This window comes from Nuphar pumila, chromosome 5 (genome assembly GCF_984573655.1).
Source record: "Nuphar pumila chromosome 5, dmNupPumi1.hap1.1, whole genome shotgun sequence".
NCBI lineage: Eukaryota > Viridiplantae > Streptophyta > Magnoliopsida > Nymphaeales > Nymphaeaceae > Nuphar > Nuphar pumila.
The window spans coordinates 11,454,316-11,480,923 of record NC_143253.1 but is presented as its reverse complement, the minus strand read 5'-3'; the positions used below and the strand labels follow the sequence as shown (position 1 = coordinate 11,480,923).

Here is a 26,608-nt window from a genome sequence, read left to right as displayed (position 1 = left end):
AATTTCATTTAAAAGAGTTATATCAAAACTTCTCATAAGCAAAATTTTCTTTTCCTGTGAGAATTTTTCTTTAAAATGTGTTCTTAGTTTAAATTTACCACCGAGTCCTAGGGCTCGTGGCATTTTCTGTGGGGCCATCAACACGTCTCTTTTAGCAAGGATGGGCATTACACTTGCTTTGTACATCGTGGTTGCACCTGATGATAAAAGAGGAAAGAAATGGTATACGCATGGAAAGCATGGCTCATTCTTGGTCGGAGTTACGCTTGGCATGATCCAAAATCAAGGAAGATAAAAATAAAACACTCTCGATCATTCACATTGCATTGCAGCAGGAAATGAGGGTGGGAGTTATTATCAAATGCCAAACATTATTATTAATATAATATAATAAAATATTTAGGGTGATACCTAATCACCTATTATTATCATTTTTATTAGACAGAGAAAACTGAGGTTAGGCAGACCCCTACCAGTTATACAACCAAACCATTGGGATTCGAAGTTGCAACGTCGCAACACAAGGTGACATGCACTAACTGCTCCTGCCAGACAAACGGAGGCCCCGTTGGTACCTATTAATATCATTTTTACTGCAAACAAACTAATAAGTTTCTGACTCGCACACGTACATTTTCTACTAACACACCATTAAAGTCTTTTATATATTTAGGTCATGGACCAGCCATTTTTAAAGCTCGTGGGGTGCGATCAACGTCATGGTCCATCAATAGCCAACGCCCATCTGGTCCCTGAACCATTCCTTTGTTCTTCTCAACCCTCCATGAGACAGGCACAAGATGCTCATCTCTCAACGCATCCATGTACTTATTAACCAACGCAATGTCACGATCAACTTCAAGCTTGAACTTGTTGCCTTTCTTCCCTTGTGTCCCTGCAACACCATGAAGGTATGCTTCCAAGCTATGCCAAGAAGTGAAGTTGCCAGGAGACTTGAGGTAACCAGATTTTCTTGTATCAATTGGTAGCTCTACACCAACATCTTCATACCCTAGCAAGGGATAAGTTGGGACTATGTCGGGCTCATTCTTCACTCGCAGCAATCTGAGATCTTTGGCACAAGCCCGGTCGAACACTTGGCGGAACGAATGGCCCCCGACTCGTGGGCTCGCGAACACGATGGCTGTTACTGGGATGCGTTTGTTTTGGTTGTTTTTTGGCTTGTTGACACCATTGGCAACAATGTCTAGAGCATTGAGTGTGCCTAAGGCAGCACCTAGGCTGTGGCCTGTCACTGTGATGCTCACGTCTTCGTCTTCGTATAGTTCCACCAATCTCTTGACCTCGCTTAGGACCTGAAAAGAAGCGCATCATCGGCATGATTTCCTTGAGGGGGTGTTTGAAAGCCTTGGATATCAGATTTTTACTTGCGATTTTCCCATGCCGAGAAAATATTCCAAGCAGATCCAGTGTTCAGGAATAAACACTTATAGAAGTGTTCTGCTCAATTAGGGAGAGCCACTTAGTGGCTGTCCCCCTATAAAAAGAAATTGGTTCCACTCATCCCCTATGCCATTCCCCTCCTTGGGATTTCATTGATGCAAGTTGTTTTGAACAATTTGACTCCATAGATGTGATCTACATCATTCACTTACTAAAAATCAACATTTAAATTTATGAAATCTCACCTGTACAGGATTTTTTTGGCGATTCAAAGATCAATGATTGACAAAACACAAAATTTTGAGATTTAAATAAATAATATTTTTTTTCCAAAAATAAAATGATCCAAGTGCCAAGTCTTATTGAATCGACCATGCTGTCTATAAGGTCAGATTTGATCAAACAACTTGCATCATAAGATTTAAGAGGGGTATGAAATTGGGAGATGACATAGTGGATGAGTGAAACTGAACTATAAAAAGAGGAGTATCATGGGCATATAATCATAGGAATCAAACATAATTAGTAAACAAGCAGAAATATTGATAAAATGAAAAGCTTGAAACCCATGGCAAGACAAGTACAAAATCAAAGGTTTTCTTTCCTAGTAGGTGGCAGAATTTTCTCCAAATCCTATCCACAAGCAATGTTGTCAGAATCGATTTGGGATCTGAATCGATTTTGAAAACAATTCAAAGAATGAGCCGAATCGGAATCAAACCGAATTCAATCGTAAATTTTTTACGGTCAGGATGACACATGTTATTAAAACCATAAAAATATTTAGAAAAATTAAGCCCCTTAAAGATATTTAATTTTTTTAAAAAAATATTAAACCAAATTGGTCCTTTGTGAAATCGATTTTGAGCCAATTTGGTGCGTACGTGTAGGCCATGTAGTTGTGCCCTACATAATCTGTTTAGTGAAGATCAGTGTTTGAATCACCACCTTGTGTGCAGAATTTTCCAGTGATTTGAAAAACAACGGCCTTAAAAAAAACCATTTTTTTTTAAAGTAATTTTTTTGTTGAAAAATAGGATACAAGAGCCGATTCCTGTCAAATTGACTATGCCAATCCATGTATAGGGTTCAGATTTAATCAAAATAACCTGTAAGAGAATGATCTGGATCTAGTTCCACAGTGAAGTCAAATTGACTGGTTTGATTCTCATGAACGTCCCCCTACACAAGTTGATGGCCAGCATAGGCCCCTAGTGCGGGGTTCTAGCCTCAAAGTTTTATGCGACCGGTATTACAGCCGTAGGCATGGAAGGCTTAGCCAGCACAATCAGGTCTTAGTGCCGGGTGCAGTTTCTCCGGGTAACAAGAAAATAAAAGTTCTGACAGATATGATGATGACGATGATGATGGTGGAAAAGGGTTTATGTTTCAAGAATCAAGAAACTGATGATGGTGATGTTGATATCAAGGGTTTACCTGCTCTCTAGCGCTTTTCTGGTTGAAGTGAGATCTAGGGTCATCAGAAGTGTAGATAGACAACCAACCGCGATGAACATCAACTTCTTCGCCCTCATGCAGAAGAGGCTTTAACAGTTTTGAGGCCGACTCCATGATGAACTGAAAGTCAGTCATCCACTCTAACACATTCTGGGTGCCTCTCCAAGCAACCACAATCTCCCTCCCACCCAATTCAGCCTTTCCGGCATCCTTCGCAACGGCGACATAGCCCAACCAGTTGGATTCGTGGTTCCACGCTTCCCTTGACAAAGGCTTGATCAACAAGTTACTGGGGAGAAGGATGCTTGACGTCCCATACACAAACTTAGTGACCTCATACATGGAAGATGCACTGGGTAGGCCAACCTTGGCAAGGAGATCTTGCTTCGAGTACTGTGAATCTCCGGCAAATCGAGAAGCACGCTCCGTGATGAAGGCGTCGTAGGTTGCCTGAGCAAGCTCACCATAATGGATGATCGCTCGGCGAAGGTCGATGTTTAAGGGATCAAGCAAGTTTTCCCAATAAGTACTACCTTGGAGGATCCTACAATTGTGTGCTGTCCTCCAAAACATGATGGAATGAATACACTTGTTTTCCTGCCTCACTCCAATAGAAAGAAGGGCTGTGTTTTATGCTCAACAAGGTACTACTATGGGATATTTATACTGTAATGAAGATAATTGTGAGAAGAACATTGGTGTTGAACATTCCCTGCAGCAAGGGATAACTTCAAAGGTGGGGACAGAAGATTGATGCGCTGTCATATGACAGATCAGGTGATTTGATAAATTTGTGTTTTGGAATCACCACCGTCCATCGCTTCAATCGCTACCATTCATTGTGCAAGCAGTGGCACCCAACAAAAGTGCTGATGTAATCACTTCACAATGGATGGTAGTGACTTCAGAGCACAAAAATTTGTGTTTTGTCAAATCACTTGATCGGTAAGAGATGTGCACACATGATGGCTGGTGCTGAGTCAAATACAGTACCTTGTGGAAATTTGCTTTCGCTACGTTAATATGATATTTGAGGAGTAAGTTTCGTCCGCATGCTTCAATTTTACCAAAAATGATGATCATATCCTATCACATGCTGCTTCTGCACATCATTTGTCAATCCTAGCCGTCCAACTGAATGCATCATGTCCCTCTAAGTTCTCACCCTTTTATACATATATAGGATCATAAGCGCCACAGAATGCTTTCAGTTGGAAGATCAGCCTATGACACATGAACACCAGCCCGGGTCGCTTGAGTAGCAGTGGGCATGGAGAAGGTGCTGACTTCTTTGTCCCAGGTTCAGTTCCCTCCAAGTGTAATGATGCTGGGCTCGGTAAGGGCCTGGGTGTTAAACCTACAAGAAGATTACCGCTTTGATGGAAAACTTTGTCAACAAAAAAAAAAGGATCTATGATATACATGATCATATGTCATGGGATAAGATCACGTGAGTAAGTTAATCTCTGCACATATGAAAAGATCTACAGGCACACGCGTAACGGCGTAAGGAAGTCATGCTTAAAGTGTGATGCAGTAAAACCTAACTATCATAATTAATTATGTTTTTAAAAGAACACATTTCCATAAATCAAAGAAAAAATATTGATCCCAAAGAATGGTAGTTGTAAGGCACCGCTAGCTACCAGTTTCTCTGAATGTGGCTACCAGTCAAACATGAACAAAAATCACATATCATGTGAACATAAGGTTTGCTATTCTACCAGATACGTCCTTTTCATTATGCTTCTATGCCTTGCAATGATGATTCCTACGTTACAATTGATGCTATCCATAGGTCAAATGTATTCATGCATTGTTCTTTTCATCAGTATAGTCCACTTCTATTTTGTTTTTTAATTTTTGACAGTTGGGTGTGTATGTGTCTGGGCCGCTTGCTTGCCGTGGCAAGATTTGCAAGACGTTAGCGGCGGTTCTAGATTGGAGTCCCATGACCATGACCTCCCCATGTAGTAATGCCACACTTGCCGCCTCTGAAGCTGCATGGAGCCATACCAACGCCTCGTGGGGAAAAGGATTGTATCCTATGACTATGATACCATGTATCATATGTTGATCCTAACCGCCCAACCAAATGCTTTTAGATGGATATAGTTACCCCGCATCCTCATCCATTCGTACATGTAATCCTAACCATCTAGATGCACGTGGTTGGATGGCTAGGATCAATATATGGAAAAACATTATATGTCACAGGATGAAATCCTTTCTCATTATATGTCATAAGATAAAACCCTTTCTCATCATATGTCATACATATAGCCCCATATGGCTTAATGGGTCTTACAGACTTGTACATGGGTTTTTTTTCAGAGAAACAGACTTGTACATAGTTGTAGTCTATGTAGATATGCTGAATACATACTTGTACATAGTTATAGCCTATGTAGACATGGCTACAAAAGTTTTTAAAAAAATGAAAAATATTTGCGGCCATTTCTGACTGGTAACCAACTGGAAAATGGCCAACAAGGTACTGCTCATGCTAGGTGGTGTTAGGCCAACCATTTTCTGGCTGGCTACTAGCCAAAAATGGCAGGCTTGATGTAGACACGAAGTGGAAGAAAAGGGGTGGGAATGGGAGGGGGTTGGGGGGGACTTGGGAGGGGGAAACTTGATGAACTAGGCTACCCTTATGAAAAAATAAGGCTATCCCTATGAAAAAATAGGTCAGGACCATTTTTTTTAAATCCTTATTTAGACCAAGTTTTCTCTACCCTTCGATAAAAAAGAGATTCTTCAAACATCTGCAAATATAGTACAAACTTTACAAATATAACTTGTGCACCTCCTTTAAGTAAATACTCCTTAAGAAGATCTGCAAATGTCTGCTAACATTATGCCAGTTATGAATATTCTCAACTTTTACACTCTGATGGGACATATGTAAATACAGTACGAACTTCACAAATATAACCTCTGAACCTCATTTAAGTAAATACTCATTGAGAAGATCCACAAATATCTACTGACATTCGCAAATACAAGTTGTGAATGTCCTTGACTTTTACACTCTAATGAAACCTTCACAAATAAAAAATGACCTTCGCAAATATACTATGAACTTAGCGAATATAACCTGCGAATCTCCTTCAAGTAAATACTCCTTGAGGAGGTCCACAAATATCTGCTTATATTCATAAATACTTGTGGCAAATGTTCCTGACTTTCACATGCTTGTTTATTCATATATAAGATCATTGCAATGTTTATTTATTTATTTCTCGTTAGAACTGTAACCCCTTTTCTTCTAGAATCCTAACCTTGTTCATTCTCTCCCCTTTGCAGCAGTTTATGTGAAATCATCTTGGAGCATTCCGGGAAGGTTGCAACATCTTTTTGGTAAACTTCCTCATCTTTCGGTTAAGTCTTAAAGTGAGTTTATATATATATATATATATATATATATATATATATATATATATATATATATATATATATATATATATAATACAACTTTGTATTATTTGTATTTGGTTGTTGTAATGTAACATTTATATATGTTTGTGTTTTATTTAGTATTTGGCATCAAATTTTTTGTTTAGGGTTTTTTGGAGAATATATATATATATATATATATATATATATATATATATTGTTGGTGTTGTAGATGATTTATGTTTGTTTTATGTCCTTTATTTAATATTTGGTGTGTTTTTTTTTTTGAGTAATGTGGTTAGAGTTGATTGTGTACAAATATTCAGTTAGTGTGATGGGGTTGACATTATACAAGCATTAAATATGGGTTATGATTTTTGTTAATTGAATGTGTGAAAGATATATAGATGACCCTTTTATCACATGTTATTTTCATTAGATGAATGATAAGTTGTTTGGTTGGTGCAGATAATTAATGATGACTTCTAAAAGGGTTAAAGTACATTACAGTAGCACTGATCACACTAATTGGAGATCTATAGTAGTCTAAAAAAATAATAGCTTTAAGGAATTTGTGGCTTTGATTTCTCATAAAATCATATATGTGTAAGACTTATTAAGCATTCATTATAGTTATTCTTCAAACATAGATGGCCAACAAATATGGATAGATATTTTGGACGATGATGATGCAGAATCGATGTTATTTAGTGGTAATGTTTACTTGGATGCTCATAAAGTTAAACAAGAGAAGTTGATAGGAATCCTAAAATGCATTTATCTCATACACCATATATTGAACACAGTTCTTTGGTAAACATTCAACAATCCCAAATAGTGGTCAATATTGATGTTCTTAACATGCACGTGGAGGGCATGCAGTTGCCCAAACTAATCGAGGATATAGATGTTCGATGTGCAGACAATGAAGAATCTCCATAAACAATTAATGTTCATAATCAGAAGATCATTGCAGAGGATGCAAATGACATAACTATGTGCAAGTTGTCAGACTTTGTAATTTATGCTTGAGATGCAGGTTGATGAAGAATGTGTTGTTTTTATGGTTAATCATGAAATTTAGAAACACAAGAATGTTGCATGCATGAAAGCAAATAAAGTGATAAATATAATAACTTTTGATTTAGTTTGTTTATCTGAACAATCAATTGGTCATAGCAGGGATCACAATGGCAGTGGAAAATCAGATGATAATGAAGACTATGCCATATCTGATGAGGATGACTCGAAAAGGATAGGAAAAAATGAAGACATTGATACCATGAGACAATCAATGATGCATGCAATTGATGCATAAATGACAATTGAAAAGTTGAATCCTTGATATGTTGTACAAGTTATATGAGCATTTGTTGGGCAGTAGAATTATTATTTTTATACTAATAAGATGTGGTTGAATAAGTTTTTATTTAACGAATTCTTATATAATAAAGTATAATTGAAAATCATTAAAGTGTTGTCATCTCAATTGATTGACGAGTTGCATAACAAAAAACTTAATGATCGAGACTCTTTTCAATTGCTAACAACAAGCTCAAATGATAAAGAGATTATTGTCGAGCAAATGTTTAGTGATTTAAAGCATTGTCATGAGTTTTTGAAAGATCGTGTGATAAAAAATAACTATAAATCAAAATTTGTGATAAGCAATAATAATAAAGTGATTGACGTATACACGATAAAGAACATGTAGATTATAGATGATTACCCTTGAAAGATTCATTGTACAAAGGTGCATAGAGTAACATTCTTTTAAGTAAAGAAGTATGAAAAAGAACATATATGTGGTGGATCATTGGGCAACCTTCAAGTGAAAAAAGTGTTTGTCACGTGGATTGCATGTGTTATTTGTAAACACATGCACAATAACTCAAAAATGACTCTAAGAGAAATCATAAATGACATCAGTCACGAGAAAAGTGTAAAAATTAATTATAAACAAGCATGGTGTGGATATGAACACACAAAAGAAGAGATATATGGTTCATATGGAGACTCCTTCAATAAGTTTCCTACCTATTTAGATCATTTGATGATAAGAAACTCATGAATGGTAGGGTTCATTAAGACTTATAATGTTGATATTGTCATTGACATCACTACGAGGCCTGCGATCGATCTCATGATTATAATGTTGATTTTGAGAAGATATAATGCTTTTGTAAAGAGTGGCTGGTGAGTGAGATTTCATGTGAACATACGGTTGCATGAATTTTGTATAATGGCAAGCTACTGGATGACTACAGTGATATGTACTTTAAAGTTGAATTGTATTTACGTATATATCATGCATTTTCATTCCTTCTAGTGTTGGATAATGTCCCACATAATGCTCTATTGACTCTTATTATAGTCTATTCACCAAAGGTATCATGTAAACCAAGGAGACCTAAGGTGAAAAGACATATAACAATAAAGGATGTTATGTCATACAAGTATAATATATGTGTTGAGGTTGGCCACAACAGGTAAAAACATGCATAAAAGTATGTTTAAGTACCTCTTATTGTAAAATTAGTGTATGTTTGTCTGTACATTTCTATGTGTGTGCATTTGTTAAAAATTGTTTGCTTCTGTGTATTTATCGAGAGATTTTTAATGAACTATTCAAATGTCTTATGTCTTCTATGTATATCTTAAGCCTTTCATGATATGACACCTAAAGAAAAACATAGCAGCAGGAAGAAAAAATATGAAATGTGCCAGTAGGAAGAGAAAACAACTATAGAGTTGCCTGAGCATGATTTCTACATGGATACTTTGTTATCCAGGAATGTAAGTATTAGGTTTGCATGTTTGTTTGTTTGTTACATTTGTGTATAGACTAGTTTGAATCTAACATAAACATATAACATATGGCACTTATGTAGCATTTGTACATTCATAGAAAGACTTATTCATAATCACAATTAGTACATGACAACAGGCAAGGAACAAACAAAGACCATTTACCTTACCAAATATTTCTTGGTGAGTCTCCAAAGCAATAGTCTTCCTATTTTCTATCGACTAAGATAAATTAACTGCTTAACATTGTTCACAATAAATGGTCGAATATGAAAATACAAAAAATAAAGGCTTGTACTTTCTTTGAGAACCAAAACATGTCATATCCTTTTAAGAAATAAGACAAGATATTCATTAAACAACATTGCATACTATATTTATGTTTACACTATATATGATATAAATTACTTGTCTTGAACTCGATATATATTGCATATCTTAATTCCTCTCAACTAGGGCATTGAATATTGGGTTTTGTGGGAGATAACTATGAAAGAAAGGAAGTTTAGGCTCTCCAATTCTATGAGGTATGTATATAATATAGATAAGGACATTAAAAATTTAGTACAAACTTATAACTTATTCAACAATATCTTTATTTTTTTCTCATATTGGTAGGATTAATATTGGGTTGCAGGTTAAATTTTTTGCAGAGTGCTTTGCCTACAACACTTACTCAAATTGGATGGTCAGTCCCATAAATAATTTTCCTCAATAAGAGAATGAGTAATTACTTTGCATGTGTCTAAACGCATTACATACTTTACATGCTATTGAGTTTTAGAATGAGTGTTACAACAAAGATTGTAGTATATTTGTCTTATTGTACATGCTATACTTTGACAGAAACATGAACCTTCATTTTACTCTGGCATGTATTTACATATCTTATTTTGAACTATTATTGCAATATAAGCTAATTAGTTATTTAGTAATAACTATTTTTCTTGGTAATAACTATTTTTCTAAGATGATGCAACAAAGTACAGAAAGAGTATAGTCAATTACTATAAGAAATTGAAGAAGAAGAAGGAAAAAAAGACATCCCAAAAGAAGGCAGCAGAAGAGGGAACAAAGTAAAAAGGTCTAGAAGCCAAACAAAAGGATTCAGAGTCAGAGACACCGAAGGACCTTGATGAAGAAGTTGACATAAAAAAAATATGATTTTTTTAGTCATTGTTGACAACATTGTTATCAGATGTTTTATAAATTACTTTGTTTCTAAAGTTATGCACTTTTACTATTTACTATTACTTTTATGTCAAATCTATTTTGATTACAAAGTTATACAAATTTATTTTGAATGAATGAAATGAATATATGTATGAGTAACTTCATTTTTTAATAAATGAATGAATGGATGATTATATGAGTGAGTTCATTTTTGAATGAATAGAACAAATATATGTATGAGAAGGTTTATTTTTTAATAAATTGAATGAATATATGTATCATCATGTTATTTTTTTAATGAATGAATATATGTATGAACAAGCTCATTTTGAATGAATGGAATGCATGTATGAATGTAAATAGATATCACAGTGTGTAAAACCATGGGCATTCACACATTAGAGTTGTGAATCTCTGGTCATTCGCAATTGAGGATAACCTTATCAATTAAATGACATCCACACATCCATGCGAACCTCGGGTCATTCACAATTGAGGAAAACCTTAACATTTGGATAACATTTGTACATCATAATTTGCGAACCTCAAAACAATTAGATGACATTCGTATATCATAATGTATAAACCTTACAACATTCACAATTGAGAAGTTAATCTTAGCAATTAGATGACATTCACACATTAGAATGTGCAAACCTAAAACCATATTTACGGATGTCCATCTTCGAGAGTTGTGAGATCCGCATAAAAATTATGCGGGAAGGTCCCTACATTTGCAAATATGTGACCATATTCACAAATATAATTTTAAATTCACAAAAATGTGTTAATTGTTTGTGAACCTCTTATCTTTTATAAAATGACTTTTTTGCACTCTTGTGTATGAATATCCTGAGGTTCACACATTCTGATATGCGAATATTGTCCAATTAATAAGGTTGCCCTCAGTTGTGAATAACTTGAGGTTTGCACATTTTGAAGTGTGAATGTCATCCAATTGAATATACTCATACATATATTTATTTCATTCATTGAAAAATAAACCTTTTCATACACATATTCATTTCATTCATTAAAAAATAAACATGTTCATTCATACATTCATTTATTCAAAATGAACTTATTATAAATATTCACAATATATACATTCTTGTTACAAACATTAATAGTGTATACATTCCTGTTAGAAATAGTATATATATCGATACATCCATAATATATATGCTCATAATGAAACAAAAGTATATAAAAAAATTATTGATACAAATTATATATTTGTGAATATATCTATACAATAGAAACATATAGGGGGACAACGTTGTAGAGGTTGCAACTACTACCCTCGTGCTCTTAGCTCTTCAAGCTCCCTATCTTTGTTAGAGATCTCTCTATCCTTGCTAGAGAGAAGTGTTGCTTGAGTTTGCGAAAGATCTTGTAGACTATGTATAATGAGGTCCCTGCGAGAGAGCTTTCTATTTTTTGCTTCAAGTAGATCTGCAACTTATGAATTTTAGCTCTTGCAAGAGCTAAGTTTGTACTCTCTTCACTTATAGCCTTTTGTTGTTTATGTTTCCTCCTCTTTTTATTTGTAATCAATATATATATATATGTGTGTGTGTGTGTGTGTACTAGATAATAAATTTGCAATGAAAGTATCAAAGCACAGACTTACATTTGTCAAACATCATATCATATAAATGAACATAATTGAGAAGTGCAACATGATCCAGTTATAATACAAATTAAGAGGCATATAAGAAGAGGGAGAGAGTCTTATTACAAACATAATATGCAAAGAGCAGCTGCTTTTGTTTTCACATCAAAAGTATCTTGAAAGGTTATGATGAAAATGAAGTTGATATATGCAAAATTCTCATACTTTTTCTTCATTGAAAGATTTATCCACAATCCATATTTTTCTGGGGCCTAGTATTTTATTAATGACCAAAAGACAATAACAAGGGATTATTAAAAAAAAAGCAAAGCTAGTTAACCTCCAAATTAGAGGCTTATAGGATCATCGTTAGGTTTCTTAAGCCATCGTTGAAAGGTGACATACAAATATATTTACAAGTTCTTTTTTGGTAACTTTTGACATAAAAAATGTCTCATTGAGTTGGATTGAAGTCTACAACTAGAATTTACCAAGCAAATAAGACTAACATTCTTATGACATTTTTACTCATCCCAAAAATCCATGTTCTAGAATTTTCAAGACTAGAGATCATTTGTCTAATTCTTTTTTTTAAAACTTGTTATTTCACAATGAAATCACCATTTTTTTTCTCCATTTTTGTGGATTCCCACTAGATATACTTAGATTAGTTTCCAAAAGTAGTCAAAGCTATCCATTATTGGTATTTCTAATAAAAACTTTAGTTGTCCCTTGCATTTGCAACATAGACTAAAATAATACAATGAATAAATTAAACTATTATTTTTTTTATCATTAAACCCAAATCAAGATCCACAACACATTAGATTTATGATAAAGACTGGAATCAATTAGTATCGGAAAATAAAATAAAATGCATAGGATAACAAGGCATGCCTAAAATTCAAAAAATATGTAAAAAAAGGGAATGTCAAATATATGTGTTTGTCGAAAAAGAGAAATGCCAAGATAACATAAACGGGTAAAATATGAAGCATTTTTTAGAGTTGTATATTTATCTATATATTCATTTAACATAAGAAGAAAATATCAAAATAGATGATTCATGTGAATGTTCAGTTAAAATAATTGATTCATGCCATAAATTTTAAAAAATATGAAAAACTGAGGTAGTGAGATATGAAATCACATTAGTCTGTTTTACTCTCTTTATGTGATTCTCAATCAAGTTGTCCACCATGATTTCAAATCACATAAAATGGAAACTAATGTGCTTTGTGATCACATAATCCAAAGACATGCTCTTAGTCTTCTCATGAACTACCTACTTACCATTCAATATATCTACCAAAAGAATGAAGAGTGTTAGTTGCTACTATCATAATAATGAAAAATCCTAGGCAGCTCTCCCCCACAAGCTACTAAAATTTTTTGTCGTTCATTGCGTAAAAAAGTGGGGCCTACAATAGATAATCATGATGTGTCATCATCTCCCCCCACCCTATTGTCATTGATCTGCCTAAGATTGAGCTCCCACCTGTGATGTGACAGTAAAGTATGAGGGTAACCTCTAACATGGTCTGCTCTCTCTTAGCTTAGGTGAAATTATTTGTAAACACCCCATTTTGGACCAAGATATTCTCTATGACAAAATCTCTCTAAATTCCATCACCAAGGCTGGATTCAATATGATTTTTTGATCTTCAAATTGACATTTAAGATTTTGACAAAAAAAGTTAAAGAGAATATTTTCATCTTTTTAATAAATGAAAATTTTGGTCAAACTGACACCGAAATAAAAAATTATAACCAAAATGAGTTATTGAGTGATAATGATACATTCAATTCTCGTTATCACACCATCAATTGTCATCAACTCTTTTGAATTGTCATAAACTCTTTTGAATTACCGTGAGAATAAGTTGTTTTTAGGTTGTGATGTCAGCATCCCTTGATGACATATTCAATTATCGTAAAGAGTTGTCACTCTTAATGATTTATCATCACCAGATCTATTAGAGATCATTTGTAATTGATGCAAAAAATGTCGTCAGCACCACTTGTCGTTAACAAAATTGTCACCAACAATTACCACCCATTTCGAAAAGCACACCCTTGGGATCAAATATACTTAATTTGCCTTTAAAAAATCAAAACATGTGCATTTAATTCCCCAATCAATTGCAAAACTTCTTCACAAAGATAAAATCATATCTTAGGCAACCTACCTTGGTGAAATCTCAATCGTCCATTCCAAAACCGTCATGTAGGAACCGTCCATCCCAATATGGGTTGGATCTGAAAAACAGATATTGGATATGCAGGAAATGAATTTAATCTGCAAGAAAAAATATAAATAGGGGCCACACCCCTATTTCATTATCTATTGTCCATTTGGTATTCACATCCCTATTCTAGGAAAATCTAAGCATGGCCTACCCTAACCTAGCCTAGCATAAGACTCAGATCTTATATTACTCTATTTTGAGCACATGCCTAGCAAAGTGCCACCCATGCTCTTGAGCTCATCAACTATAGAAAGGGCTACATAAGCCCGAGGTGAGATTCAGCTAGTTTTATTCTTTTTGTTATTTATTTAATGCAATTTTCTAAGTTTTGATAGTGCTAACGTCACTATACTTTTGGTGGTTCCTACCATTAAACTCGTATTTGTGTAGGTTTGCACCCAATATATGTACTTTTGCAACGTTGTTGCCCCAAAAATAAAGATTGAAGGTCCCTAATCCGACTGATCCATACTCAATAGAGGAGGAAAGCCACAAGATCTTAAAGAACAACCACCACATCTCAAGTTTGAATCTGGGTTTTGGATCTATTTTCTAAAAAATAGTATTTTTCATGAAAACCTTGTTGTTTTTATTTTAAAAAACCTGGTGGGATCCACAATATTAGGTCAGTAACAACATTACCCTTAAACCTTTGTCTTAAGAATTAAGTATTTTAGGCTTGGCATGTTCACTTGGCCCTAAATGATAATCATTATCCCATTGTTGTGAGTAAAGTATTCTCATTTGCCCCATTTCTCATGTCCAAGCAAATGTAAAAAACTAGGGCGGTTAGATATGAAATCACATTGGCCTATTTTACTAACTCTTTATGTGATTCTCAATCAAGTTGTCCACCATGATATCAAATCAGGTAAAATGGAATCACATGTGCTTTGATATTACATAATGCTAACAAACATTCTCTTGGTCTTCACATGAACTACTACTTTCCATTCAATCTATCTACCAAAAGAATGAAGAGTGTAAGTTGCTACTATTATAATAAAAGATAATTCTAGGCAGCCCTCACCTACATGCTACTAAAACTTTTTGTCGTTGATTGTGTGAAAAAATGAGGCCCACAATAAATGCTCACAATGCACCATCATCACCATGATAATTATCGTCAGTTATTTGAATATATATGATTTTTCAATATATATGATTTTTCAATATATATGATGATAATTATCATTGACTTTAATATATAACTGACAATATTTATCATTATCTTTAAATAATATAGGCAAATATATTTATCGTCAGTTTTAACTAACATAGCTGATGATATTTGTCGTAGACTATTTAGACATATATGATTTTTCAATATAAATACGATGATAATTATCATTGCCTTTAATAGAGAACCGACGATAAATATCATCGTTGATATTAAATATAGTCGAAGATATTTATCATTGAATTTAATTACTATAACAGGTGATATTTATCGTCGACTATTTGAACATATATGATTTTTTAATATATAAATGATGATAATTATCAACAACTTTTAATATATAATAAACAATATTTATTGTCCACGTTAAATAATAAAGGCAACAATATCTATCATTTGTTTTAACTAGCTATTTTAACATATATGATTTTCAATATCAGTATGAGGATAATTATCGTCGCCTTTAAGAAAGAATCGACGATAAATATCATTGTTGATATTAAATATAATCAACGATATTCATCATCAAATTTAATTAATATAACCGATGATTTTTATCATCAAATTTAATTACTATTACCACAATGACGTTCTAGAGTCGGCCATTTTATACCGACTATATCAAATCATCAAATTTATTTTTATAAAAATGATGATATTTAAATATAATAGAAAATATTAATATAAACGATCGTAAAAAGTCAACGCATTTGGCGATGATATTTATCGTTGTTTATATTATTGGCCACCATAAATCATATATAAGCAACAATAAATATTGTCGGCAATAACATGTTTTCTTGTAGTGGTTCCTTTTCGTTTATACCTACTATGCGTAGGGCTGAGGATTTATAGACCTTCCCTTGGTAGCTATTTTTTTAGCCTTGAATGGGGATTTTAATCTCATTCAATACATTTTAATAAAATTTAAATTCTCACATTTTTTGAGTTACTAGCCCACCATTGTGTGGCTCCTTGGATTTCATTGTGAACCCCTATGGCCACACTAGATCCAATTACCAAGATCCAACAGAGCCAAGGCCAAAGATACTGGCCCAGGCCCGGCTTAGTGCCCATCCCTATTTGAGATGATAACGACTTGAAAATGACCAATGGGTTTTGGATCAAGACTTTACTCATATTCAACTGTTTTTGTCTTACCAAAAACTTAATTTATCACCAACAGGGCTTCACTTGTCTGGTAGGAGCATCTAGTGCAGGTCACCTGTGTTGGGACGTTGCAAGTTCAAATCCCAATGGTATCTTTGTATAACTGATAGGGGTTTGCCTAACCCCAGCTTGCCTTTCAAAAAAGAAAACTTCATTTATCTTTGGGCTGGGTGGCTTGCTCCTCGCTGCCCTAATCCTCTTACCTATGTAATATGTTTTTCAATTGATCCCCTTTGAATGAATTTACTTGCATTCAAAAAAGAAGAAATCTTAGTCTAAGAAATATGCTGAAATGGATTAGAGATGTTAGATCTAGTTCTTATTGGCAACAATGAGTTTATGTTAGGGCGAGTCATTCAACCCACTTGTAATTATGCCTATTTGTTTATAAATTTTAAGTGTGGAGTATTATGATGCCAAAGTATAGAATAATAATATTCCATTTTTAATTATTAATACGTAGGCCTTTAATTAACTGGAATATATAATAAAAAGCTACACAAAAAATATTTATGGTTAAAAAGATGGACAAGAAATGTAAAATCCATCATATGGTCATGTAAATAGTAGTTTGGCAGGAGATATTAAACAAAAGTTTGTATATTAGTTTCACTATAGCTCTTGTAAATAAATGATGTACCAATCCAATGAAAACTATACTTTTATGTCTTAGAAGATGAATTTGAGGGTATTAGAACGTCAAATTCTTATTAACTATTCCTAGGTTGGATTTGCGAAGACGAGTCATTGTCTTGCCCTTGCCGGTAAACCTGTTCAAGTTTATAAGAATCATCACATTCTTAGGTTTTTTCATTAGCCATTAACTAGTCAAAAAATAAGCAACATAAAATGCATGATATGCCAGATTATTAAGCTGGTTATAATAAACAATTTTTTTGAGTTTTACTCAGAAAAAACTCCCTGGGCGCAGAGACCTAGCCACACTGGCTCAGCCTTCCGTACTACGGCCTCTGTCCATGTCGGCGTAAAACTCCAAGGGCTTACCCCCTGGATCCCAAGAAATCGCCACGCCCGAGGGATTTGAGCCTAGACTGCCAGTCTAACAGTCTAGGCCCCATCCCACTAGGCCAGGGTGGCAATCGGGTCGGGTTGGCATGTCAGCATACCTCAACCCGAACCCGACCCGTTTATTAAACGGGTCGGCTGTGGCAAACACTAACCCGACCCATTTAATAAACGGGTAACCCGACATGACCCGCCAACCCGTTTAATAAATGGGTTGGGCCGGGAAAATGGGTTGGCGGGTAGCGGGCGGGTTAGTGGGTCGGGTTGGTGGGCGGGTTGGTGGGTCGGGTTGGCGGGTTGACCCGGACGCCTAACCCGTTTATTAAACGGGTCAGCCGGGTTGGGGGGTTGGCATACCCCCAACTCGAACCCGACCCGTTTAATAAACGAGTTAGGCGGGTCAACCCGTTTATTAAACGGGTTGGCTTAAGCCCAACCCGAACCCACCTAAGAGGCGGGTTGGCGGGTCGGGTTGGCGGGTCGTGTGAGGTTTTGCCACCCCTCCAAACCCCTTGGGTCTAGTTATAATAAACACGTTGAACTCTTATTGTACAAGTTTTAACTTAATGCATCATGTGATTGAAGGCTCCATGCACAAAAGAAATTCATGTTCACCAATGTGTGTATAACACGGTTGAGTCGATGAAATCGCAATGTTTTTCTTATATTATTTGACGCAATATTAAGTGGTGTGATCAACAAAAGAATAATAATCCGCGTGCGTTGTTGAGGATGAGCCTTTTGATGCTCAAATTAATGTGTAGATTATCATAATTCAGTAGTCTACAAACTAAAATTAGAAAAAAAAAAAAACTCTAAGGGGTTTGGTGTAGTGGTGTGGGGCCTGGACCGCTATACGGGTCCATAGTGACAATTATCGTGAGATTTATGAAAATCTCGCGATAATATCGTGAGAAATTGCCTGAAAGTTTAAAACGACAATTTCTTTGTGAGATTTTCAAAATATCGTGAGATTTATGAAAAAACATAAATACCGCGATTTAAGCACGATATTTATGTTTTAAATGGCTATTTATCATGAAAAATGTGTATTTTTATTTTTAAATACTTTTTATTAATATTTTCTTATAAAAACTAAATTTTATATTTTTTAATTTATTTTTTTTATTGCTGAGAATTTGCCAAAAAAATGCTAGAGTTATGAAAAAATTTAAATTTCTTACGAGTTTTTGAAAAACAATATATTCTAGTGGCTATTTCGTCTACTCCCATCTCTCATGTCAAAACATGTCTCATACTCTCTCAAAAAGAGCGCAAATTAATCATGTTAAAATTAGAAACAATGATGAAGAATGAGATCTGGGTGCTACGTGACGCGTTCACCAATTCTGCGATGGCTCAGCCTCAGAGTTCGGCCATTTAAGGGAGCAGAGCTCACCACGTTCCCATCTAATTAACCTCTTGAGGATGACTTGAACAGATGGTTCCATTCCCCTGAAAGTTCTGTTGTTAGTTCAAACCACACGTACCTCCATACGAGACATAGTTAAGATTGAGAAAATATTGGCCGCCCTGGTGGGTAATATTGGATTTGGGTGTGGATCCAATGTAGTCATAAGGTCTCACATGTGGAAATCCAAAAGCCACAAAACGGTGGTATCGTAACTCAAAAAATGTAGGCATTGAAAATGCCTTAAATATATTAAAAATATATTGAATTTAGTACACCAAAAGATGTTATATTTTATCCCTGCACACACGAGTCATAGTATGAGCGATCCTCCTAAGTCATTTCTTAATTCAGCCATTCCATTTCTCCTCTCTCACTGCGCACACCCAGATCCTAAAACCCTACATTGGTATAAAAGAGAGTTTATCGATGTGCACATACTCGATGCTGATCACCGCTCAAAGTTGCGGATTGCATGGATATTACCACCGCCAGAAAACCACAGGAACTGCTGGTTGTGCCCGGCGGTTTTGCATGAGGGGATCGGCTACAGAGAAGACAGAGGATTCTGTTAGAAAGCAACATACTCCAAAGTTGCAGGGAAGTCCTCCGTTGATCGGACAGTGGTGCCAAAAAAAAAGGTGAACGGAAAGCCACCCCTTCAATGGGGACCTCTACATCGGCATCAGGGAACCCTTTGTCAAGAAAACCCCTCATTGAAGAACCATGTTGGCCGGCGATCCCTGCTACCCAAAAGAGACAACTGAGATTTTATCCATCTTATAACTCTCATCTGGTTGGATCAAGTAAAATATATTAGATCTAATTGAACTTGAATAGATCTGAATAGGTTCAGTTGAATGTTTTTGGATTCAGGAAACACCATTGGACATGAATCTAATTATGGTCAGAACGAAATATATACATGATACATGTGAGTTGGATCCATATTGGTACTATGAGATCTAAGAACATTTTATATGATTGCATTGCATGTGCTTATGAATATGTTTGTATGGTGTTATTATATATGAATCTATTGTAGTTTCAAATAAATATATTAGGGTTGAAGTTTATTTAACTTGGTTACGTGAAACTATAAATATTGTGATGCATGTATAATTTTGAGTAGTTCTTCATTGAGTCTTCTTATTGAACGGATCTATAGATGGATTCAGAAAAGTATAATGTTAGATATGTTGTATAGATTCATTTGAATTTAGAACCTAAGGATATAGATTTGGACTACAGACCAATCCTACGCGGTTCATGGTTTTGCTTAAACTTGCATGAGATTCATTTTTACTATACATGAAGTTAGATTCGACGATAACATCTTATATCGATTTTGAATATGGACTCATATAAATCCAATGGATTGGGATATATAATTTTTTTAATATGTTAATGAATCTAAACTTATATGTTGACATGCTTATGGTTTGATTGCTTATTATTGTATGTGATAAGAATAAAGTCTTGAAAAATAAATATGCTTATCATGATTAGCATATCCAAATGGTAATGAAATTGAAAATAACAACTCTCATTGATCATGGATTTGATATATGTCCAAATTGAATATAGATATTGGAACTTATGTTTTGCTTATAATGCATATCCCTTCTAGGTTGTGATGTCTTAATGCACATATTGTTTAAATATAATATATTAGAAAAATGTGAGCTAAATTATAATTTTACACGTGCATGTAGATATTTATTTGCATATGATGATAAATAATCATCATAAATTATGCTTCTTGTGGGTTGTTTGTTTGAATGCATGAAAGAATATTTTTATGTTTTAGAAGTTTGATAAATAGAATGCAACATTGTAGTATTAATATTTTTAGTAATTATATTAACAATTGTTTGGATTTAGATATATCAATCCAAAAATGATTTGGTGGTAGTTAACTAGATCATGTTGCATGTGATGATGATGGGAGTATTAATAATCATAAAATTTTTGAAAAGTGTGAGCATTTGTCATGTTTGACAAATTATAATTTATCATGGATGTATGAGTTGATGAAAATCTATAGTACATAACTAATATGTACGTAAACTTTGTGTAAAGTTATTAGCATATGATGAGATCCTATGGTATGATCATAGACGAACCATAAGAACCCCATGACTAACTAAGAAAGTGAGACTCACAATATGATGTATTTATTTGAATATGATATTGCATATTAAGGGTTATAATTTAAATTATGACATGATGAGAAACACGGCTATGTGAAATAAGTGCATGAAAAGTTCTTAATGTGAATGTTGTCGCCTAGATAAATCATGTTTATTTGACTGATTGTTTTGAGAAATTTCTTGGTCTTCCCATGGAATGCTCTTAAGGCCCGATTTTATTACTTAAAGATCTAACTCATCGAGCTTCTGTACTCACAGTTCGTTATTTGTTCATAAATTAGCAATGCTATATTTGTGTTTATGTACGTGGATGTTATCCTTTATATCTAATCTTCCCCTCATAAAGTAACATGCATGTTTTATAGGATACAATGTCGTGTTCTAAAATTCTGACTCTAAAAAGCTTATGCAGCTTATATATTTTATAGGTTATCAACATCATACATGAGGTACTTAAGTGGAACTAGATCGCAGTAGTGCACAAGGGCACTGCACACTTGGCTAGGTGAGTTGGTTCAAGGCATTCACGACGAGTTTGATGTTTAGAGTGTGTCTCTTGCCGCAAGGCCTAAACAGTAGGCTCTCAGGCGAACAAGGAAAACTGCCTTTTACGCCACCAGACATAATTAGTCAGGACTTTCCAGTGCGGCAGTTAATTTTTTTATTCTACAAAGGTGTAATAAAAGAAAATTTATATGGACTAAGGGGTGTGTCACGGTTTTACACCATCACCATAAGGGTGTGTCAATGGCTTACCTGATCTTGAGGGTGTTTTTTTTTTTTTATAAATATTATATATATAGCCACGGTGTTAAATGAAACATGCAATTTAATTTTCAGTGTTTTTTTTTGAAATTCTGATCATACAAATGTGATATATATACGCTTGTTTTTATAAAAATAAATTTTTTGAACATTTGAATAGTTTTTTATAAATTAATAGCCTATAAATTTTTATAAATTTTTAGGCTTTAAATATCATTTTTCATCCAAAATGCATGATTTAAGTGTCAATTTCTAGTAAATTTGTCATGCTGAATAATATCTATCGGGTCAGAATTTCGAAAAAAATAAGAGAAATGCATTAGCATGTTTTATTTAACATCATGTCAAAATTTAAAAAAAAATATTCATATTTCTAGTTTTCATATTTTAGTTCTCATAATTCAGTTTTGAGGTTTTAGTGACTATATATGTAACTCATAGAAGAAAATATTTTTCTATTATATAATATCAATTTTTTTCTTAAACCCACCATTTAAATCCATCAGTTATGTTCTTATCAAGTTTCGTCAGTTTATGCACAAATCAACGACCATCTTCCATCGAAAGCTTCTGATTCTTGCTCCTGCTCGCTATCTCACTGCTCAACTTCTACCTCTCTCTCTCTCTCTCTCTCTCTCTCTCTCTCTCTCTCTCTCTCTGTCTGTCTGTTGTTTATTGTGGTCTGAAGGAGGGTGGATGATGAAGGGTGCGATGCTCCGAGCCATCGGGACCACTCTGAGGAAGAGCGGAAGCGGTAGGTCCTTCTCCTCCTCTTTTTCTTCTGCTTCGGGGAACGCCCCTGATCGGAAGGTGGCCGTGCCCTCTACGATATCACCGGAACGCCCGGCATCGCCGCTGACGTCAGCCACATCAATTCCAGAGCTCAGATCTCTTGCCCTACCCTGTAAACTCTTTTTCCTGATTTTGGGTTTTCGTTTTTCCTGGTTTCTTACTTTTCTGTCTCGAAAAATTGGGTTTCAGGTTGCCGGGTACATGGGTGAGAATCATCTAGGGCAGGCCTTGGAGGGATCTAATGTGATCGCCATCCCCGCCGGCGTTCCTCACAAACCCGGCATGACGCCCGACGATCTCTTCAACATCAACGCCGGCATCTTCAAATCCCTCTGCGCCGCGATGTCTAAGTATTGCCCTAATGTAAGTTTCTCTATCTCTCGATGTTTCTGATCGATCTAATTATTGGGTTTTTTCTTCTTCTTTTTTCCCAAACTGCAATTTTTGCTTCCCCAATTTCTGGATAACCGGTAATTCCAAGCGCCAATCTTACCATGATTGTGAATTTCTGGATAATCGGTATTTCCATGCGAGAATTTTGCCGTGATTGTGAGTTTGTTTGTGCATTTTAAGATCTTTGTGTGAGTATGTTAGTTTGGTGGATGTTGATCTGAGTTCTTCTGAAATTCTCATAGGCGATTGTTAATATGATAAGCAACCCGGTGAATTCCACCGTGCCAATCGCTTATGAGGTGTTCAAGGCTTGAACTTATGATGAGAAGAAGTTGTTAGGCGTGACAACGCTCGATATAGTTAGAGCGAAGACCTTCTATGCCGGGCGAAGGTCCCGGTCGAGGGTAGGCTTCTGCTTGATCAATCTGGTGGTTTCTGATGGTTCTCTTCTTATGTGCTTATTATGTTTTTTGTGTTTGCAGAGGTTAACGTTCCGGTTGTTGGCGGGCATGCTGGCATTACCATCCTTCCTCTCTTTTCTCAGGTGGTTTTCTGATGATTTCATATTGTTGCTTGCTTTCTTACTTCGCAAAATCGTGCTGTAATTATTGTTGGTTTCGTCAATTCAGCATTCCTTTATTTCAGGCGAGACCCACGTCGAACGCTTTTTCGGATGAGGATATCAAGGCTCTTACAAAGCAAACGCAAGATGGAGGAACGAAGTTGTGGAAGCTAAAGCAGGTAAAGGGTTTGCTACAATATCTATGGCGTAAGTTTTTTAAGAATCCTTTCACGTTTGGCGGTTTCATTTGGTTGGTTTCACGGTTGCCATTTTCATTGTTTATCATGTGTCTACAACAAAATCTACTTGTATTTGTATGCCATATTTTTTCATGAGAATTCCTGGGCAGATATAGTTGTTATCTTTTGATGCTAATTATTTTTATCATGCAACTTTGATGAAGTTATGCTGGAGCAATTTTTGCTTATGCATGCCTAAAAGGCCTTAATGGAGTCCCAGATATTGTGGAATGCTCTTTTGTGCAATCGAGTATCACCGAGCTCCCATTTTTTGCCTCTAAGGTAATTTGGAGATCTTTTGTTCTGTTATGGAGAAAATGTAATGTGATTTTCCTTTTTTGTTCATGATGGTTGTGCTGAGGATTCTTCGTCTCCCTCTCAATCTCTTTTTTCCCCTGTATATGGAAAATGATTGTTATCCGTAGTGATGTGCGTGACTTTGTAGGTTTGGTTGTTTGTGTGGTTATGTTTAGATTTAGTGTCTCAATGGTGCAACTATTTGATGTCGTCATACGATTTAGTGACTGTTGCAAATTGCAAAAGCAATATCTGTGGATAATTGGTATGATAAGATAAAAATAGGTGTTCGTTTTGGTATGTTGCACTCAATCTAGCAATTCTATGTAATGTGAAGTGCAAGGTATGAACCAGAGCTACCGGAAGCATGCTTCCCCGAAGTGCGTTTCGGAAGCGTGAAACGTCACGCTTCCAAAACGTGTTGTGGGAAGCGTGCTTCCCTCTCGCTTCTCCCGTGCTTCTTCCCTTTTTTGATTTATTTTTTTTGTATTTTTAATTTTATTTTTATTTTATTTGTTTTTCGCTTTTGGTTCACTTCCTAAGTCGCTTCCTGTTCGCTTCCTAGGTTGTTTCCGAGACGATTCTTGATTCGTTTTTAAATCGTCCCACGCTTCCCGCTCCTTAAAATTTTGAAAGTGCCACGCTTCCCGCTTTCGCTTTCCGCTCCCGCTTCCTCGATTGGCAACCATGGTATGAACACATACAATCTCCATGTGCTATATCAAGTTGATTGGCATGAATTTAATCTATGAGTTATGTATTCTATTCATGTACAGATTTGAGTAAGTTGGTGGTGTGCATACCTTTGTATGAACACATGCCATCTCCATCTGCTATATTAAGTTGATTGTTATGAGTTTAAGCTATAAATATATATGTTTCTGATGTACCAATTTTAATAAGCTGGTGGTGTGCATACCTTTGCAGCCCAACAAGGGATTTTTAACATTGAAGGCATACAAAGATCATTATCACAAAAGTTTACACTTTACAGTAAGATTGGTCTGACACACCCACCCCCCATTTCGACCAGAAAATCGTGGATGTAAGTTGTTTTAGGCATCTCAGGTCCAAGGATATCTGATCCCCTGTTTACCTGAAGGTCAGGCCCCATGCTGGTTCCAACCTTGTGCATGTTTGTGTTTTCAACATTCACATCCATCTTAGGCATAACACGTTCACCACATTTTTGTACCTATAACAAATTTAAAAATGACTTGATTGTTTATGCATAATCTTTTATATATTTTTAAAGAATAAATGGCACATTTATTTAGTTGTGCTTTTTTAATGCAGTCACATAGTTTATCAAATTATTAGATCACTCATGATTGGAGACAATTATGCATTTAATTACATCATTTTAAAAAAATTTAGGCATAAATATGTGTGTTGTATGTGTTAACATCCACAAATGGCAATGATTGTGAATAACTTCACACACACCCATGTGTGCTTGCACACACCACACAATCACTAAGGTGAGGCTAGTACTATATCTTAATAAGTTCACTCATTTGATTGTTGTTACGAGCACAAAAGTGCTACATAGTTTATAGATGCTACATGGTTAATGGATACTATGCAGTGTGTCAGCCGCCTTCATTCAGAACCGTAATTTTACAGAGATATGTTGTGCCTTTTGGTTTGTGTGGGCATGTTAGTGGAGTGCAAACTTTCCATGTGCTTACCAGTTTGCATCTCTCAAATTGAATTCCCAGTTGTTGCTAGTTCTGGATTAATTTTCAAAGTGCCTGTCTGGTGCGGTTGGTCCAGTATGTGGAAGTTTTGTTTATTGACAATGGTGAGAATTTTAAGGTTTATGATTTTGTATCATTGTTTTTTTTTTATTTAAAACTATTTACCCAATGTATTGATTTCTGGTACTTCTTGAATTCCTTGTAAGGCATGAAAATTGTATTGATTTTTATGGTATGTTGCATTCCACAGGCAAGGATTGGGAAAAATGGGGTTGAAGAAGTGCTTGAGCAGGGACCATTGTCTGATTATGAGAAACAAGGTCTCGAAAGCCTTAAACCTGAGCTCAAAGCATCCATCGAGAAGGGACTCAAGTTTGCACGAGAAAATTGAACTTTATGCAGTTCTAAAGTGCCATCCAATTTTGCATGTTGATCAGATTGCTACTTTTTCATTATGTGGTATAGCATTTTAATTGTGTGACTGCAAATGGCTTTGGACAAAGCGGCTTTGACTTAAAATCCCAATAAGTAGAACAGTGTTGATGACCTGATGCAGGAGTAATTCACCAATAATTTGTCATTCTTGGGGCTCAAGAACCCCGTCTTTGTGCTCATTATTTGGGTTTACCTTGCACATTTTCAATGCCATTCCTCAAGATGCTGTTGTCTGTTTTTGTTCATTAACCTGCTCTCTCTCTCTCTCTCTCTCTCTCTCTATATATATATATATATATATATATATATATATATGTGTGTGTGTGTGTGTGTGTGTGTGTGTGTGTGTCCCACGGATACTCCATTTTGCTTCATAAAA

At 35.2% G+C, this 26,608-nt stretch overlaps 1 protein-coding gene and 1 pseudogene across 1 annotated transcript; one reads left to right on the top strand and one right to left on the bottom strand.

Moving 5' to 3' along the window:
• Window positions 1–351: 351 nt before the first annotated feature.
• Window positions 352–3,503, bottom strand: LOC149836784 (phospholipase A1-II 1-like). Its single transcript, XM_090005576.1, has 2 exons — window positions 2,842–3,503; window positions 352–1,316 (listed from the first exon to the last, which is right to left on the bottom strand). The coding sequence occupies exons 1-2, from the start codon at window positions 3,433–3,435 to the stop codon at window positions 675–677; spliced, it is 1,236 nt and encodes a 411-aa protein (XP_089861702.1). The 5' UTR covers window positions 3,436–3,503; the 3' UTR covers window positions 352–674.
• An 18,977-nt stretch (window positions 3,504–22,480) lies between these two features.
• Window positions 22,481–26,185, top strand: LOC149836783 (malate dehydrogenase, mitochondrial-like; annotated as a pseudogene).
• Window positions 26,186–26,608: the final 423 nt, after the last annotated feature.